Genomic DNA, 19,832 nt, shown 5'->3' with positions numbered 1-19,832 from the left:
TCAGTCCCTCCTTCAGAAATGAAGCTCAGCAAGGTGGTGGCGGCACCCAGGAGGCAGAGGCAGGAGGATCTCTGTGAGTTTGAAGCCGGCCTGGTCTAGAGTGGAGTTCCAGGACAGCCAAGGCTACCCAGAGAAACTGTCTTAAAGGAAAAAAGAGCTCGCTTTCCCACAGACCCTGGGTCAGGAATGTCAAAGAAGCCTAAATAGAACCTCAAGTTCTCCGTCTCACAAACACGGGACACAGTACCCACTCAAACCAACATTAGCTGTCTCGAACATCCTGCAAAAACATCCGGAAAAGGGAATGGTGTCTTTCTGTGAACAGTCAGCAGAAGAAATCAGGGAAAAGAGCATTGGAAAGGGAGGACAGATTCTAGAAGAATCTGAACACTGAAAGCTCAGACCTTCTGGGTGATTTTACAGGCTTACAAAGGTCACATGTCCCACATTTTGTCTTCTTGCCTTTTCTTCCAATCACACAATAAACAACTTGAAAAATAAAGGGGAAATTGAGTGAATTTTGCCCAAATTCCTATTGTTCTTATAGTTTTTCATATGCAATTAAAGTATTATTATGAGCTACACATTACATAGAAGTTTAAAATTAGAAGTTTTGTTGTTTTTGGTGCCTTTTTTTTTCCTTCTTGAGACAGGGTTTCCTGTGTAGCCCTGGCTGTCCTGGATCTCACTCTGTAGACCAGGCTGGCCTCAAACTCACAGAGATCCTTTTGCCTCTGCTTCGGAGTGCTGAGATTAAAGGCATGTGCCACCACCACCACCCGGGTAAAATTAGTATTGTGAATTTAAAAATGATTTACCTTTGAGGCCTTGAACTCACTATGCTGCTGACCCTCCTGCCTGCAGGTGCTCTGAGCACAGCATGCACAAATTTGTCCACTAGTTTTGTTTTTATTAGAGAATAATTTTATTTGCTGATTAATATTAATGCATGGTCCAGGTAAAAAGTTTGGCAAGTAGAGAAAAACCCACAATAACAGAAAAATGTTTCCAAGCCCCGATGTTACCAAATTTCCCATCACTTAGTGAAGCTAGGATTAAATACTTCAGTGTGTTTTCTTTTGTTGCTTTTCTGTCTCCATACTGTATGTGGACATACAGTTCTGTGGTATTTTAAAAAAGTACATCTTAGGTGCTGGAGAGATGCCTAAACAGATGACTTGATGCTCTGTAGAGGACTTGGGTTTAATTCCCCATACCAACATGACAATTCTTAACTGGCTACTCTAGTTCCACATCTGCCTGAAGAGGCCAGAGGAGGAACTCCCCTGGAGCGGAGTTATGGGCTGCTCTAGGGCAGCAGAGTGGGTGCGGGGACTCAAGTTCTGCAAGAGCGCAAGTGCTCCGAACTTCTGAACCAGCTCTCCAGCCCAAGAGGATAACTTTCTGAAGGTCTAGTCAATGGAGTTCTCATTATTAGTTAATCATTTACCTCCCGCTGGCTTTTCAATCTCTGGCACATAATGTCATATAAAACACCGTTCTGCTTTTAGTTTTTCCTATTTTGTATTTCTTTAGGAGAATTCTTAGAAGAAAATGCCCAGAAGCAAAGGGTGGAACATCTGTGTGGCTTTGACACTGGTTTTTACTACCATCTCGAACTTCAGAATAAAAATGACACACACCCTCCACCTCCACCTCTACCTCCACCACCTCCTCCACCACCACCACCACCACCTCCACCACCTCCACCACCTCCACCACCACCACCACCACCACCACCACCACCACCACCACCACCACCACCACCACCCCCCCCCACATGGGTTCTCTGTGTAGCCCTGGCTGTCCTGGAACTCACTGTAGATCAGGATCATTGTCCAATCTGTATTTCATTGATAGTAATAAGGCTAAAAGTTGCCATCCTGATCCTTTTTCATCTTCAGATGATCAATGGATCTTCTTAGATGACCTTTCTGGGGTTCTAGTTGTTAAACTCTTTAATAAAAGGATCCCATCACCACACCTACTGTGAATATCGGCCGCATCTCTTGCCACCTGCCAGTGCTAAGGACTGGGCACCAGGCAAGTGGTCTATGGTGGACCTATATTCCCAACAGCTGTCGGCTGGTTGGTCTGTTTACTCTGGTCATCCTTTTTTTAAACACTGACTTTCTTGACCTCTTACCCCATCACAATAGTAAATGAAACCTTTTTCTCAGCAGAAAGAAAAAAAAAAGCATAGCATTAAACTCGTTTACCAAGCTTACATCGGAGTCAGATATCCGACAGGGCTAGGTTCTCCACACATTCCCATTTACCCAGCAGTTCGTGCAGCCAACTCCTCAGCACCCCAGCAGGGGCTAGCAGTGAGGCACACTTCTTCTCCAGCACCTGTTCCTTTTCCATTTCCTTCGCCTTAGTAACACGACTCCCATTTCCCCTTTTACTATGTACTTAAGTTTTCACATGCTTTAGACTTATGCGAGAAAGAATGCATTAAAATTCAATAGTTCATTCTGTCTCCCACTCAAAGCCTCTAGAATCTAAATTACAGGCTACCTGGGCAGTGATGGCACACATCTTTAATCCCAACACTTGGGAGGCAGAGGCAGGTGGATCTCTGTGAGTTCAAGGCCAGCCTGGTCTGTAGAACAAGTTCTAGGACAGCCAGGGCAACGCAGAGAAAACATGTCTAAAAACAAACAAAAAGAGCTAACTTCCAGGCTACATCCTGAAACTGATTTTAAAAAGATTTATTTGTGGGAGTTGGAGAGATGGCTCAGAGGTTAAGAGCACTGACTGCTCTTCCAGAGGTCCTGATTTCAATTCCCAGCAACCACACGGTGGCTCACAACCATCTGTAATAAGATCTGGCGCCCTCTTCTGTATACAAAATAAATAAATAAATAAATCTTTAAAAAAAAAAAGATTTATTTATGGGAGCTGGAGAGATGGTTCAGAGGTTAAGAACACTGGCTGCTCTTCCAGGGGTTCTGATATCAATTTCCAGCACGTACATGGTGACTCACAACCACCTATAATAAGATCTGGTGCCTCTTCTGGCCTGCAGGCAGAACACTGTATACGTAATAAATAAACCTTTAAGAGATCTATTTATTCCTATTTTATGTATATAGGTATGTTGCCTTTGTATATGTCTGTGTGCCGTGTGTATGCAGTGTCCACAGGGGCCAGAAAAGGTCACTGGGTCCTCTGGAAATGGAGTTACAGACAGTTGTGAGCTGCCATATGGTTGCTGGGAACCGAACCCAGGTCCTCTGCAAGAGCTCATACCACTGAGCTACCTCTCCAGCCCAAATCAGTATTTCCAGTTGGTGTGTCTTTTTGTGTGCAGAGAAGCAAACACCGAGCCTCGTATATGCTAAGGAAGTGATCCACCACTGAGATACACCCCTGGCTCTGGAGTCTGTACATAACTATCTTCTTAGATCTGTACATAACTATCTTCTTAGATCTGTACATAACTATCTTCTTAGATCTGTACATAACTATCTTCTTAGATCTGTACATAACTATCTTCTTAGATCTGTACATAACTATCTTCTTAGATCTGTATATAACTATCTTCTTAGGCTCATGTTGTATGGTTATACTAGAGTCACCTGTGAAACTATTATCTCCAAAGTTCTGATTCTGTCAGAAATTCAATTCACAAAGATGGACATGATGGCAGGTACCTATAATCCCAGCACTTGGGAGGGAGAGGCAGGAGAATCGAGAGTTCAAGGCTAAGGATGGACTCATCCCTGGGTTGTACCACATGGTTCCAGAGCCATTAAAAACATCTCCATCAGCAGCCACCTGTCCCTTAATCTCAACAGGATCAAAACAGACATTTTATTCATAACTACTCTGTTCAATAGCTGAGGCTGGAAACCTTGACATTGTTTGATAAATTTTTTTCCCTTTTTTCCTTTTTTTTTTTTGAGACAAGGGCTCTCTACAGCCCTGGCTGGCTCAGAACTCACTATGCAGGTAAGCTAGCTTTGGACTCATGGAGATCTACTTGCCTCTGCCTCTTTTGTTGGTTTTTGTTTTGAGACAGGGTTTCTCTGTGTAGCCCTGTCCTTGAACTCCTGCCTCTGCCTCTGAGTACTGAGACGAAAAGTGCCCACCACCATGCCCAGTTAATTCTCTTTCCTCTTTTGGGTGGTGGGGTGAGGGAACAGTGTTGTGCTCTGTGGCTCAGGCTATACTTGAACTTTTGACTTTCCTATTACTGCCTCCACAGTGTGAAGCTTACAAGAATGCACCCCAGTGCCCAGCCCACAGATTCTTCTAAAACCACACCCAGTGTGAGCCTTTCTGGGCAAACCTCTAATAGCAGGTATTCCCTGGGTGGTGGGCGTAGCCAGACCATGACTTCAGGTAACCAGGTTACTTCAGGTAACCTCTATTCTGATTAGTTACAATCCGTGCCGTCCCACTGGTCAATAGTTCTGAATACTTTCCCTTGATATTTCTGACCATCTTTTACTCTGAACCTTTATCTCCAGATTATAACACATCTTGACACCGCTTCCATTCACCCACATACACTCAGACATATCCATTTTCCTTGTTATAGGGACTGAACCCAGAGCCTCATGAATATCAAGGGTACCCCTAACCCTTCAAATCTTTCTTATCATCTCTACTCAGGCACACAGTATTTTCTATAGCCTAACATACAAACTTTCAATTCTATCTCTCAGTTGGATTAATGTGGCTGTTTTGGTTCCTGCAGTGCCAAGGAATAAACCCCGGGGCCTTGCTGTTCTCTAACACGAAGCTATCAAGCCCCGCCCCACAGCACTGGTCGTCATTTTGACTGCTTTTTCTTCCTTCTCATTCACTTTCTCTATTAAATTTTTTGTTGTTGTTCTTTTTTCAAGACAGGGTTTCTCTGTGTTGTTGTGGTGACTGTCCTGGATCTTGCTCTGTAGCCCAGGCTGGCCTCGAACTCACAGAGATCCGCCTGCCTCTGCCTCCCAAGTGCTGGGATTAAAGGTGTGTGCCACCACTGCCTGGAAAAAACTTTTTTGAGGTAAGATTTTTATGTTATTTCAAGCTGGCCTCACTCTCACTATGAATATGTTTCAGCCTCCCAAGTACTAGAATAACAGTATGTGTCGCCGTGTATCTTTCTACCATTATCTTGTGTTCTAGCGGGACAAAACCATCAATATGTACGACAACTCATACACATGCACTTTGTTTTTAGATTATAGAAGTAGCCCTGTCTCATTGTAAAGAAAATGCATTCAAGTGTGACAGTGAAAAAAAAAATAGAAAGAAAGAAAGAAAGCCGTTCTCCTGTCTCCAGCCCCATACCTTACACACTAAGTGGGCTCATCTTCCTCTGTCCCCTAAGCTTGTTCCCAGAGATTCTGGCCTGGGCCTCTCTCCTGTTTGGCTTGCTCCTCTTGCTCATGCCGAGAACCAGGGGCTACCCCTAAACCACAGCTCACATGAGCAGGTGTGAGTGGCACCTAAGCTCCCAGAAAGAAGACACAAAAGCGAACATGAAGCGGACGGACGAGAGAACAAGAAAGGAACAGGGGAGGGGAAGGGCACACGTATACAGATCAACGGTGGCCAGACGCTCCAGGGAAAAGACCCGGGTTATGCTTTCGTTAGAGGTTACGGTTTAGTTAATTTCTTGGTTTGAAATTCTCTGATGTGTCAGTTGGTGGGTCTCAAGACAGGATGAATTCCTTCCTACCCAGTATTCCAGCCCCGGGACACTCACTGCCTCCATGTATCTTTGCACCCTGTAGCCTGTGCGCATCGGCAGCCTCGTCTCTTCACCTTAGCCAAGTCACTACTCCGGGCGCTCTCGTTCCCTGACTCACACAGGAAAAACCCCTTTACCAGATGGAAATGAGCTGTGACACAGCACTGTCCCTTCACTTAGAGAAGCTTGAGACTCTCAGTCAGTGGCATCTGACCTGGGATCTGAAAGTGGTTTACAGAAAAACACCAGAGAGGTAGTCATGGCTTCAGGGTCCCAGGACGGTAGGCAGCCTGCCCGAGTTACTACGGAACACTGGTTTGTTTTGAGTAGAAGAGGCTGTGCAAAAGGGACATGATTAACCAAATGGCCCAAACAAATGCGAACCTCGAGTTCAGCCCTGGAGACGAGGTTGGTGTAGAGAAGTCAGACTCTAGGATCATTCCCCAGTATCTCTCCATCTAGATAAGGTCAGGAAGCCCATCCCCCTCTTCCCTCTCAGGCCAGTGGAACCTGCTGTTTCGAGCACAAAGGCTTAAAACCAAACAGCAAGGACAAGGTTCCTAGGGAAAGGGAGAACTAGATGCCTAGAATCCCTCAGCCACCACTGGGAGAGAAGCCGGTCTCGGTCAGAGGACTGGAGGGGTACCTACCTTGACGCCGCCATCTGACTTCTTGTTCAATAGGCTTTTGGCAGCTGTGAAAACAAAGAGGCAAGTCATGTCTGGGCATCACATCCTCTCTTCAACCTGGCAGCCAGATCTTCGAGAAACTGCTGAGCTAACAAGGGGCCAGGGGCCCCCCAGCTCCTGAAACAAGGCATTCCCGTAGCTCCTCTGCAGGAAGGGCATCTCAGGGTCTCAGAGCCATGGCACTCTAGGACTTCTTTGCCATGGATGAGGGCTCAGTGGAAGCAGACACCCTGTGCTTAGGAAGAGAAACCACATTCGGTACTAGAGTTTCCTGGGGCACTGGGAATACTGTCCTCGACAGCTTCTCCCCAGGCCTGGAAACAGAGTGCCAACGTGAAACGGTTGAGGGCTCCATTTCTAGACACCATGGAAGTCCTCTCGATGGAAGGATGCAAGACATCTCCGGAGTTTTCTCAAGAAAATAATGCCACAGTTCACGAAGGAGACCAGACGTGAGGACAGACAGTCACAGACACAGAAACCAGGACCACCTACAGGAGGGTTTTGCCAAGGGGCTGAAGCCTTCACCGGGCAGGACCTCACCAGTTTACTGGGTTCTAGCCATCACCCTTTCCCATTCTCTGGATCCATGAGCACAAGGACTGGCTAGAATTATGGGCTGCCCAACAGATTCCAGCCAGCCATAGGGTTATGTTCAAGGCTAATGACCTTCACCAGGCAGATGGTGACCAGACGGCCACACGTCATAGGAAGGCAGCAGACAAGGGGGTGGGAGAGTTCTGGGAGGCCCAGGGATATAGAATCAGCCCAACTCTTTGATTTACCTGGGCTGCCCTAGATTTCTATCTTGGCCCTAACCACTTGCTCACTGTGTTTTGTGACTGACCCACGAGTGGGTTATTTAACCACTTTGGGTCTCCAATTCTTTATTTACAAAATGGTATGCAACAGCCCCTAGGTCACAGGGCAGTGGTGGAGATACAACAGAACCATGCCAAAAAATAACTTAGCAGAGTGCTTGGCATGTAAGAACCCTCGATCATGACCATCGCTGTGACCACTGCCGCTGTCCTCTGCTCTTCAGGTGGCCATTCCTATCTGAGCCACGCTCTATCTTTCTCCAGTGAGAGAAAGAACATAGCTTCAACACAACATTCTGCTTCTCCAAACACTGGCCTTCATCCCTAACTCCCGTCATGCTGTATTTGGGCCTTGGGCCGTGGATGGATGTTTAATATGTTTAGAGCAGTAAGCCTAACCACCTACTGTCATATACTGGTTCTCAACTCATATGCCTACTGGAATCCCATGGAAAACTTAAAAAAAAAAAAAAAAAAAAACACTTATACTTATCCCATCCACTAAGAATTCTGTTTTGTCTGGTGTGGAACCTTGGCATTGGGTTTTTGTTTTATGAGCTCCCAGGTGGCTGGTGGTCCTGTACAGTCAGTTGAGAACCTACAACATACATGTTCCTAAGTATCTCTGTGTTACTTGTTATTACCATCACAGAGATGAGGGAATTAGGGGTTGGAGAGCTGACATGATTTGCTCACTATATGTCGGGGCTAAGAGTCAAGTCAAGGGATGGCTTGACCCTAAGGATTCTGTACTCCACAGCCTTTTAGACCAGGAAGTCTGTAAACTCCAGGCTTCACAATTTTGAGGTTTTCTCTTAAGGGGTCTTAAATTGTACTGCAAGAGCCTAGTCTCAGCACTAGACAGCTCCAGGCCATGCCCAGGGTTATTTGCTGGTCAAGTCCTTTGGCCATCTGGAGGAAAGGCTCCTACTGCCCAACTCCAAGTCCCCAGGCTATTGCCTCCTGAGAGTTGGCAAGCGCCCAGCATGCACGGCTGGTTAGGGGCCTTCATAACATCAATGTGCTTGCAGATGCCAAGTTAGGTGGTCCGTATGGCATGCCCATCTCAGCCCGCAAGCATGGGACTCGCCTCCCTGGTGAGTGGGCCTGGCATGCTGGCCCTACTGTTGGGGTGGCAGGGAGCCAAGGCAGGCGGTCAGGGAGGACTCATGCCACGTACCTTGCCCGGCCAGGCCGGCGGCGCTCGCGGCAGGCGAGGCGGGGGCGGAGCTCTGCCTGCCAACTGAGGGGATACAGTCTCTCAGTGCACAGAGCTGCCGCAAAGCCACGGGGGCCAGTCAGCAGCGAGCATGCCCCAGCATGAGACGGAGAAATCGCTGGCCGCCCACGCACAGCAAGGCCCAGGTGGCATGGCCAAGCCAGCCGAGCTGGGGTAGAGGAGGCACCAGGGGGCAGACTGAGGAGGCAGGAGCAGCCAGCCCTACGGCAGTCTGGGGGCCTGTGAGGCTTGGACAGGCTGAAGACCATGCCTCTACTTCATGGCAATGGCTCCACTGCTTGTCCCATGGTCACTTCAAGTTCAGAGCCCAAGGGTAAAAGCCTGACCTGGTGGGAGGCAGGTACCTTTTCTGAGGAAACCGAGCTCTGGTTTAAATGAGCCTGTTACTAGAGTGCCTGGAGCACAGGGCATGTCCCTCACCACATTCCAAATAACAGAGAGGGACTGGGGCATGGAAGGCTCCCACATGGCCCTTGGGCAGCTACCTTTATGGATAAGGTCCAGCATCGCCCTTAGACACAGATCTTCCTCCCTGTAAGGAGTCAGCAAGGAGAGGTAGCTTTTCTCAGTCTGCATCTCACTGTGCACTGAGGATGAAGATGCCCAAGGAAGGAGCCCCAGAAACAAACCAAGGCCGTCAAAGCTGGATGTCAACATCTGTCCAACCACTACTGTACCCCATGGATCATCTGGGGAAAGAGTCTAGCTTGTGCCTAAAGGAATGGGTGACTATCCTTCCTTACACCCGCAGAAGTCTCGTTCTGCAGACACATCTGTGGCTCTGTCCTCGTCTGTCCCGAATTCAGGGCAGAGGAAGCCTGATCATGCAATGCCTGCAGCATCCTTTTGTTTTTGCAGTCCCTTCTGAGCGAGGATAAAGTGATCTCAAAGACCAGAGGGCTCTTGAAGGATGAGTCAATGCTCTTTCCTAGCAGAACCTGACGGCCTGAAACCAGGACACTATTTCCTGAGATGGAGGGGGAGGCTGCCATGCAGCCCAAGACCACAGGCCAGGGCACTTGCTTCTGACTGGCCTGACTACACAAGAGGCAGCAGTCTGTCTTCACCTTCCTTTGACTCAGAGGAGAGAGGAAATATCAGCACTCTATGGGCAGCATAGCAATGCCCTTGAGTGTCCTCTACGAAGCTCTTAAATCAAGAAACTAAAGCTGAAAGTCCTTACAGGATAAGGAGCGCTGTGGGGGCTACAATTCTATCTCTGTGGGAGGCAACAAGCCACATGCTCCTGTTCCCTTCCCGGAGGAGACCATGACCTTCTAGCGTGCACTCAACAGAGGAATGCACCTCCAAACCAGGGTCATCAGGTCCTGACAGCCCGGAACGCGGTGGTCCACGGGCAAGCGTTTATGGAGCCCTCGCCCTCCTGCCTGAAGCCTCCTCCAAGCCAAGGCTCTCCAGGGACCCAGATCGGGTTTAGTGGACCCTGAACTCCCAGAACGGCCAGCTACTGTAGCTGGTGGGTGGCGGGCACCCCTCACAAGCCCCTCTCCATGGCAGTGCAGGAGGTAAGCGAGGGAAGGAGTCTTGTTAGAAGGATGAGAAAGGGGGTCTTGAACCAAAACAGCAAGGCTGGGGGTTAGAGGAAGGGAAAACCAAGGGCAAAAGCAAGCTGGGGAGAGACCTCTCTGTCTTCAGTTAAGTCTTGACATTAATCTTTTCCTCACAGAAAAGCCACTGTGCTCCCAACGGGGGGGGGGGGGGGGGGGGGGGGGGGGGCGGCAAACAATGAAGGTGAGGGTGAGAATGGGGTGGAGGGGACTGGAATGTCTTGCATCTTAAAAAGAATGTCAAGTGTGATTTACATATGACTGACCAACTCTCCTAATTCCTCAAGCAAATGAAGTGAGTCCCTTCGCCTCCCCAACACTGGCCTCTCTCTCTTCACTTTCATAGGTGGTGTCAAGAGGCTTTTGTAAGCCTCGGTCAATGTGAAAGGTTTAAACATCTGGAATAATTTCTATTAGGCACGATGAAGTAAGAGATGCCCTTAGGTGGGTGCAACTGAGAAGATACACTGTATCCCATCTGTCTCTTTCCCCCAAGTGCCTTCTCCAACACCCAAGACTGGCTAAAACCTCCAAGCACTGCAGAGTCTTCGGAGAATTCTGAACACATGGGGTAAGGCACATGGGAAGCTGGCAGGCTACTTTGGTCTGAAGAAACAGAATTCATAGACTGGTGCCTCAGGAAAGCCCTTCCCTCCACATTGGAAGAAAGTGGGTACAAGAATCCAGCAGCCGCCGCCCTCAAAACAGGATCCTTGTTCATCCTGCTCAGGGTGCTGCCGGAGACAGTGTGCTGCCTGGACTGGCCAAACCCCATTCTTGTCCCACTCACCTCGGCGGAATTAAAGTGCACGACTGGGAACACATACCTGAGAAGTTCCTGGAGACCAGCATGGTTGTGAGGATGGCACCCTGGGGAAAGAAGAGACTCCTCTCAGTCCAAATGGACTTCAGCAGACGGGAGCCTGGCCCCAGGCAAAGGCAACTCTTGCTCAAGCCCAAGAACATGAGTTTTCTGGTGCCCCAACATGAGCAGCCTTCACAGCTCAGCTCCAGTGGGGGGAGGGGGAGGTTTCACTCTGAGACCCTGCGGGAGGGACACTGTCAAAAGGCCCAAGTCTGAGAGGCCAGGGATCCAGAAGCAAGGCTCACCTTCAGTTTTCTCCGGGCATTGAATTTGCGCAAGCACTCCACGGTCTCTTGGCGATGCATCATGGATGCTACTGTGGACCGTTGCTGGAAGCCAAACAGACAGGTCCGTGAGATCCCCATCACAGACCCTCTGCCGCTCACCTCAGTCCCCCCGTCACACACTCTGCTACCACAGTGCTTATCAAATGAGGTCACAGATGAGAAAAACATTTCTTTAGAACAGAAATGCCACCCACAACTCAAGGTCAAGAAAACCACCAAAAATTGATGCTGGATGAGGATACCAACAGAGCTTTTCAAAGGCACTGGCATGACCGGGTCCTGGTTCAGTGACTTCTCCATCAGCTCTTTACTGAGTATCCGCTATAGTCCAGATTCTGCCCAGGGAGAGGCCGGCTCCTGCTCTACAGGGTGCCTTTCGAGAATCCCTTACACATTCCACAAGTTCTTGAAAGAAACCGTGTTCTGAAAAGCTAAGAACTACCTTGAAGCAGAAATTCTTTATTTTTCTGAGACAGGGTCTTGATGTTGTACCCCTAGGTTGGCCTTGAATTCAAGATCCTTTGCCCTTGCCTCTCAAGCGCTGGCATTATAGGTGAGCACCATAACACTCGGTTCTTTTTTCATCATTTTGGACGAGTTTTTTTTTTTTTTTCCTTCAATGTATTTGCTGTTAACATACTTGCCTCCTTAACCTGAGCCCACCAGACAGTCTGCATCTCCTTGATGCCTCAGGGTCATAATGTAAGCATCGTTTACTGTGTAATACTATGATGTAGTAATGTCCCTGGGGGCTACAGAGAACTACAGGATTCTAAGTGGTGAGTCCCACAAAAATGACTTCCAACATACAGTGCTTCTGTGATTCTTGAGTGCCTCAACTGAGCTGGTCCTCACTCTTTATGACTGCGATCACAGTCAGCCAGGTTGAAAATAAACACCATGGTCTCCGGCCTAGAGTGTCCACCACCCACAGTCCCTGCCTTTGCCGCTGACCTGCTTCCCTTCCTGGATCCCAAAGCAGTTCTCTTCACCTTCTCTACCTTTCCCCCTTCCTTTATATAAAATTCTCCAATGAGAAGTAAGAGACTTGTGAACACCCCGCTTCTGCTTAAGTCTCCATTCCCAAACTGATTTTCCCTTCTCCCAGATGCGTCCGTCCTTATGCCCAGGCTGGACCGCTGACCCGGACTCAAGAATTGCCTTTCCCCTTTGCTCTCCAAACCTGTCCTTCTTCAGTCAGTATTAGATTCTTTTCTAATTCATTATATTCAAGCTTCCATTAAAAACAAAAACAAAGGAATTGGAGGACATTAAATTATGGGAAACACACACACACAGAGGCATTACTTACTATGTTCTCTCTCTCTCTCTCTCTCTCTCTCTCTCTCTCTCTCTCTCTCTCTCTCTCTCTCTCATAGATGGAAGTTTAAAAAAAAAACTAGGGGGAAGGAGGATGGCTCATCGGTTAAGGGCACTTGCAGTTCTTGCAAAGGACCCAGCACCCACATGGCAGTTCACAACCATCATGAGCACTAGTATGCACACAGTGCACACACATACATGCAGGCAAAATAAACATGTACAAACTAATAAATCTTTTTTTTTTTTTTTTTAAAGTAAACCCGAGCAAGGAGGTGGTGGCACACGCCTTTAATCTCAGCACTTGGGAGGCAGAGCCAGGCGGATCTCTGTGAGTTCCAGGCCAGCCTGGTCTACAGAGCGAGATCCAGGACAGGCTCCAAAGTTACACGGAGAAACCCTGTCTTCAAAAAACAAAAACAAACAAACAAAAACAACGTAGATTTGAAAGTAAAGACAAGTAAAAATAGTGATTCTTAGGGGCTGGGAAGAAAGGGAATAGATTGTGTGTGTGTAACAGTGCATCATATAGTGAACAGTCCATGTGTAATTATCATGATTAACAATGCACATTTCTATGACAAAGGAAAACACCAACAACAAAACTTCCTGACCCATCTTCTTCCACTAAGGAATACTGGTTATTTGCTTCTTCACTACCTGGCTTCCCAATGTCTCAGCCTCCCTTCTCCAGAGACCAACAAGTATCTCCCGATTGTTCTCCACTATCTCTATGAAATTACAAAACCATGGCCTCTGATTGGCCAGAGCTGGGGATTCTTTCCTATCTTTCTCAGGGACTTTCAGCATCTGGCTGCTGATGCTCCAAGCCCCCCCTGTTTCTTAGTCTCTGTATCTTCTCTCATTAGAGACAGTCTTATCCTCAATCTCCTTGAATGACTCAGATCACACTCCCTGTCCTTGAACGCGGCTGGCATTTAGTGGCCTTCTCTTCTTTTACTGAAGCAACAGAGCTCAACAGGAATCTGCTCAATACAAGAACAATTTCACGTTTCCAAAACCTCAACATCACCTACATAGAAACAGCAGGCCACGTCTCCAACTTCTCACTTCCACTCTCCACAGCCCCTGCCTCTTCCACATTCCACGCTCTCTTTCGGTGCGGTGATGGAACCCAGGTTTTCATGTATGCCAAGCAAGAATTCACACCCCAGACCATACAGCCGTAATTCTTACTGCCTACAGAATTAAATCATCTTTTCTCAGAATCTAGTTCTTCTGGGTCCGTGACTGCACAACCATCGCTCACTGACCAGTTAAACCCAGCACTGCCCATCACTTGCCCTCTTCACTCAAGCCCAGGCGCTAAATCCTTTACATCCTCTTGCACTGATGGCACCCCCTCCTCCATCTCTACCCTCAGCTAAGACCTCACCTGGCCTTGCTTACACAGTTGTGACAGCATCTTGTCTCTGCCTTCAGCCTCTTGCTCATCAGTTCCATTTGCTACATAGCTTCCAAAGTGACATTAAATGCAAGTGCCATACTCTCTTTAAAACTCTATGCTTTAGCCAGGCAGTGGTGGCGCACGCCTTTAATCCCAGTACTCACGAGGCAGAGGCAGGCGGATCTCTGTGAGTTCAAGGCCAGCCTGGTCTACAAAGCAAGATCCAGGACAGGCTCCAAAATTATACAGAGAAACCGCGTCTTCAAAAACCAAAAACCAAACCAAAACAAAAAGAAAAAAAAAACAAAAAAAACCACAACAACAGTGTATCAACCTATACTGACAGCCTAGAAAGACAGAAAGAGAAAGAGAGAGAGAGAGAGAGAGAGAGAGAGAACGAGAACGAACCAACCAGTGTATCAGCGCACACTGACAGCCTAGGAAGAGTTCCTAGGACCTCAGCTCAAGAGCTGCACAACTAAAGCTTCAGGAGCACAGTTCAATAGTTCAAAAGTCTTGTGTTTATTCATGTGTCCTGGTCAGAGCTGAGGCCCAAGTACATCCTCAGCTTGGGACTTCTTCACATTGGGTACCAACTGTTTTCTATCAACCACCTGCTCTAACTCAAGCACAGAACCAAATGACAGCCGCACAAGTAAAGACCTATTAGCGCTTTTTGCCTCCCAAGTCCCCCGAGGACATTTACTGATCTTGGACTGCACTCCTCTCCCTGCCCTTCTGAACTCTTGTGCAAGGAGGGGAAAGGGGTACATAAGGGCCGCCAGCTGCACCCTCCAAGACTGGGGCAGAGACACTTACACAGACCCATGGGTGCTTGAGAGCCTGGTCAGCGGTGATGCGCTTTGCTGGGTTTATGGTCAGCATCTGGTTGATCAAGTTCTTAGCTTCAGGAGTCACCGTGTCCCATTCTGGTGATGGGAACTAAGGAGCAGGAGCAAGGGAAAGGAGACAGGAAATCTGTGAGCCTTCTACCCTGAAACACAGGCAGTCTTCATCCCAACTTTTACAGTCAGGTCACTCTGTGGTACTCAAGAGTTGGAGAAGTCCCGGGACTAGCCCAGGATCTGCGGCAACTTATAGACTTGGAAAGGAAGACAGAACAATAATGGTTAGAATGCCAACGGACCAGACCAGTGAAGGAAGGAGGGGAGTTCGACACTTTCTGCTTCAACTTTATCTTCCTACTAAGAGAAAACAGGCTTTGCAATGTGCCCACGGTACCAAAGTGGTAGAGGAAGGCTCTAGAATTCTCCCTGTGTGAACTAACACTCCATGCAGCTTCTCTGTTCTTTGCAAAAATAGACCAAAGGGGCTTCAATGAGTTCTTTGATTTTATAATTAACAAGGAGGATTTTTCTTTAAATCTATTCTCTGTACATAAGGTGGCAAGAATTGAGTCCTGTATGCCCATCCTTGGGTCCTCAAAGTCGTCCCCTGACACCCTGATATCAAATGACAAGAACACCATTCCCTCGGACAGACCCTTAGAGGCAGGGAAGCTGTCCTCCGGGAGTGCCTGCTCAGCTCTCAGAAAACCCATCCTTACATCGTAGGCTCCAGCTTTGATCTGCTGATACAGCTTGTGCTGATCCTCATCCCAGAAGGGAGGGTAGCCCACCAGGAGGATATACAGGATGACCCCTGCGAGACAGAACACACAGGTCACTGGGGTCAGTCACTTACCCCTGAGGAACCAAGAAAGGCCATGCAGGGCTCAGAACCACCCAGAAAGGTAAGGGCAGGCCAGTCAGAGGTGGACGCCAGCCAATAACACTGCCACCAGTCCCTCCTGCTGCACCTCACTCCTCACGTCACCAAGCCCTGCCAGAGACCTCTCCGAGGTGCAAGCTAGCCTCTAGGTCGGGGGGCAAATCCTTCTCCAAGAAGGGTGCAACGTAACCCCGGAATTCACTTGCGGGGGAGGACATGATGGGAACAGCCCTCCCGAGGGACCGAGAGCAGACACTATGACCACACACAGCAGGCACTTGTGGAGCCCAGAAGGAATGGCAATGCCTCTTCTTCTGTCATTGCAGGAAGGAAGCCAGGGGCCCACACCACCGGAAGCTGAGTGTGCGGAATGGGCTTACCGCAGGCCCAGATATCCACAGGTTTCCCATAGGGATCTTTCCTCAAGACCTCGGGGGACAAGTAGCCTGGGGTGCCAGCAAAACCTGCAGCAGAAGAGAAGGCAGAGCCACACTGAGCCTACTTCCTCTCTCAGTAAGCCCGCACCTCGAGCTTCCTCCCCAGCCCTTCTGACGCCTGCTGCTCTCACTCTATCGGCTCTCAGCGCTCAGGCTGCAAACGGTGACGGACTGGGCTTCTTGGAGTGCCCGGAATCTAAATCAGAGGGCCAGGACTTGTGCCTACCAGGAACTCCTGCACCTCCCCAGAGGCCGCGAGAACGCACTGCTGACAGCAACCAGACTCGCTGCACTGACTCACGAGGGCCAGGAGGGACCTGGTGCCCTCCCACCCTCCTCCACTGTCTGAAAAGGCCAGGACCATTAAAGGCCTGACTTCTAGTTCTGAAAGAGGAAGGCAGATCAGGAAAAGGAGGAAGGGCGGAGGCTGCATTCCCGGAAGACAGGGTCACCCTTACCAAACCAAGCCTGCTGCTCTCCCTGCACTTCGATGGCGAGGCCAAAATCAGCTAGCTTGACCGCGGCACCCTTGCATTTACTCGCCAGCAGCAAGTTCTCGGGCTGCAGAGGGAACAAGGAGAACCTCATGAGGCGCCCTCCCTGGAGCCCAGAGGGCGCCTACTCGGGGCTCACACAGTACCGCTAGCTAGCACCAGGTGGCGCCAACAAGTCACAAGCAGGAGGCAAAGGAAGTCAGCCTGGTTGTTAAGTACCTTCAGGTCCCTGTGGACAATGTCATGCTGGTGGATGTGATTAACGCTCTCCAGAATCTGATGTATACAGTGGCTGAAAAAGCATCACAAGAAATATCAGTGCAGGGCTAAACCACCTCATCAAAGACCACCTGTGTGGACCACACTCACTGAACACTAAGCTAGAACCCTGGGCCTTGAATATTGTCCACCTGTTTTTACTTTATTTTTAATTGAAAAGTAGCTGTCTACTTCTGAAGGACAATGTGATATTCTGATACAATGTACATCACCATATAGATCATTTCAGATATTCTTTCTAGTGAGAACATTTAAAATCCTTTTTTATACATTTTAAAACACTGCCAGGAATAGGTGGCGCCTTTAACGTCAGCACTTGGGAGACAGAAGCAGGTGGATCTCTGTGAGTTTGAGGCCAGCCTGGTCTACAGAGTGAGTTCCAGGACAGCCAGGGCTACACAGAGAAACCCTGTCTCAAAAAACCAAACCAAACCAACCAAATGACTAACTACAGTCACCTCCTGTACAGTAAGATGTGGGAACCCATCTCCTCCTCCCTGGCCAGCAACTGTCCTCTCCTCACCCACTCCAGCTCCCGCTGACCACCATTCTTCTTCACCTCTATGAGATCATCATTTTTAGATTCCACATGGAAGTAAGATCATGCAGCAGTTGTCTGTCTTCCTATGTCTGGCTTGTCTCAGCCTACCATCTTCCAGGTTCACCTACCTTGCCATAAATGACAGAATCTCCTGGCCTTTTAAAGGCTCAACAGTGTACACTATCCTTTTTTAATCCATTCACCTGCTGATGGACATTTAGGCTGTTTCCCTATCTTGGCTATTGTGAATAATGCTGCAGTGATCGTGGGCGTACAGACATTTATTTCTTTAACATACTGATTTTAACTCTGTTGGGTATTTACCCAGTAGTGGGATTGCTGGATCATATGGTAGCTCTATTTTTAGTTTTTCTGAGAAACATCCATACTGTTTTCCAAAAATGGCTACACTAATTTACAATACCAACAGTGTCTAAAGCTTCCTTTTTTTCTTTCTTCCTTTCCTTTTCCTATTTTGAGGGAGTCTTCCTGCTATGTAGTATAAGCTGACCTGCGACCTGCCATGTGACCCAGACTGGCCTTGAATCCATGATCCTTCCACCTCAGCCTCATGACTGCTGGCAGTATGGAAGCATGCCACCATGTAAGAGTTCTCTTTTCTCCTCATCAACACTTACTTCACAGGAAGGGAAACTGAGGCCCAGGTAAGGTTATGTGAGTTTTCCAGAGACTGGAATTGAGGTCTCCCATGGCTTAATTTGACTGCAAGGGTCCAAAACAACTAATTTGTTCTCTAGATACTAAAAGATACTAAATATTTCTACGACAGGTGAGACCATCCAACCCCCTTCCTTCTCTTTCCCAAGTGAGCTTTTTCCTTAGGGAAGAACTTTATGCTGCCTTGGGACGAGTACAAGGATGGGTGCATGGTGCATGCCTTCACCTATCCAAACATTTACTGAGTGACTCTTAAGGTGTTTTCTTGTACTACCAAGATATGAACTGTCCTAAAGTTTCTCATCTAGCACGGAGGTAAGACAAGCACATAGATTCCCTCCGGAAATAATGTATTTAGGAGGGCTCTCAATAGGGTCTGCAAAGCATTTCTGACGATTCTGCACAGGAAAAGACAATCTGGCTCCCATCACATTCAGCTGTTTCTTAGCGCCGACTGTCCACCTTGCAAACTCTCCTGCCAGCCTTGCAGTCAAATCCCTGGCAGCAGGTGTGAGTACTCTAGAGCAGTAGTTCCCAAGTGGGGGTGAGCGTGCCCTCCAAGGGACATTTGGCAACGTCTGGAAATAATTCTGGCTGGCACAACTTGGAAAGGGGGTTATCGACTGCTCAGATGCTTCTAAGTTCTGTTCAGGCATAGGAGAGACTGTCATTACAAACAACTATCTGTGCTAAAGGTCGGTACCATTGAGGCTGAAGAAGGCTGGAGTATGCCCAGTCACCAGCCTCCACCAGGTGTGCAGGGCCGACCTGCAGAACATCCAGACATGCGGGCCTGAGTGGCCTGCACTTAGGTTCTGCTTCTCTGAAATCCGGTACTGAGACGCCTAAGAGAGCCAAAGGGCCAAGGGATGTTGTCAGACCCGGACACTGAGGCTCAGGGCCTCCACAGCATAGAGCCCAACAGCGTGCCAAAGGAACCTTAAGACTGAGCTGCAGAGGCGAGTCTCCACAGAAATGTATAATTAGAACAGAGCCCGGCTAGCAGGGAGAGCCTTCTGGCCAAAAATGGCAAAAGTGCGAAGTGTCCCAGCAGAGCCAGGCCAGGCCCACTGGTAAGCGCCCCCACCCCCAGCTCCCTGAGCTATCACCGCCTCCTCCCACCCACAGCCTGGTCCTCCCCTGCTGGCACTGGAATTCATCTCTCCACTTGAGAATTTTTCCCCAGGCTGAGGCATCTGAAGTTGATCAGCAAACATCGGCTGTTCAGGGTTGAGAAATTCGTGAGGACGCTGCACTCCCCCACTCTCTAGAGGCAGCCTGGGCCACCACATAAGCAGATAAGCTGGAAGCAGGATAACAAAAATCAGGCGGTAAAGGGAAGAGCAAAGGTGGACCAGGACGCCCAAACAGCACCAGACCTGCCTTGTCGCACCAAGAGCCACTGGCTTTGATGGAAAGTTGGGGCCTGAGCCGTGGGCCCCGCGCTGGTCACGGTGGGGAAGTGACCAGGTGACAGGGCTGAAAGCCCCCGGGGAAGCTTTCCGGCTTCATATCCTTCAGGACAAATATGCTTTCTCCACCTCCAACCCCCAGTTCCCTATGTCGAGACCCTGTACACACCAAGAAAGAAGAGGTGCAGAGCAGACCATTGGGCATGCTTGTGAGTACATAATAATGCAAAAAAAAAAAAAAAAAAAAAAAAAGGTATTCCGGGGTAATAGGATAAAGGAGACCAGGAAGAGGCTTTGAAAGAAACTAATCTGTGGGTGCTGAATTTTAACCTCTAATACTATGCACAGAATGCAGCCCTACCAT

At 48.6% G+C, this 19,832-nt stretch overlaps 1 protein-coding gene across 19 annotated transcripts in view; it reads right to left on the bottom strand.

The window, feature by feature from the left end:
- Camk2g (calcium/calmodulin dependent protein kinase II gamma) overlaps positions 1 to 19,832 on the bottom strand; it is a 59,885-nt gene that overhangs the window by 15,638 nt on the left and 24,415 nt on the right. For 9 of the 19 annotated variants that reach the window (XM_028879752.2, XM_028879738.2, XM_028879742.2 and 6 more), the window contains exons 6-14: positions 16,778 to 16,850; positions 16,523 to 16,625; positions 16,008 to 16,091; positions 15,464 to 15,558; positions 14,716 to 14,838; positions 11,127 to 11,210; positions 10,844 to 10,886; positions 8,389 to 8,451; positions 6,349 to 6,392 (exon numbers count right to left, since the gene is read on the bottom strand). In XM_028879752.2, coding sequence (XP_028735585.1) covers positions 6,349 to 6,392; positions 8,389 to 8,451; positions 10,844 to 10,886; positions 11,127 to 11,210; positions 14,716 to 14,838; positions 15,464 to 15,558; positions 16,008 to 16,091; positions 16,523 to 16,625; positions 16,778 to 16,850 — 712 coding nt within the window. Of the gene's footprint in view, positions 1 to 4,054; positions 4,167 to 6,348; positions 6,393 to 8,388; positions 8,452 to 10,843; positions 10,887 to 11,126; positions 11,211 to 14,715; positions 14,839 to 15,463; positions 15,559 to 16,007; positions 16,092 to 16,522; positions 16,626 to 16,777; positions 16,851 to 19,832 lie in introns of those variants that run through there. The other 10 variants (XM_028879759.2, XM_028879741.2, XM_028879746.2 and 7 more) reach the window with 2 other exon arrangements.

Source organism: Peromyscus leucopus, chromosome 9 (assembly GCF_004664715.2).
Source record: "Peromyscus leucopus breed LL Stock chromosome 9, UCI_PerLeu_2.1, whole genome shotgun sequence".
NCBI lineage: Eukaryota > Metazoa > Chordata > Mammalia > Rodentia > Cricetidae > Peromyscus > Peromyscus leucopus.
Note: the sequence above shows the minus strand (reverse complement) of the source record. Positions and strands in the feature narration are given on the sequence as shown.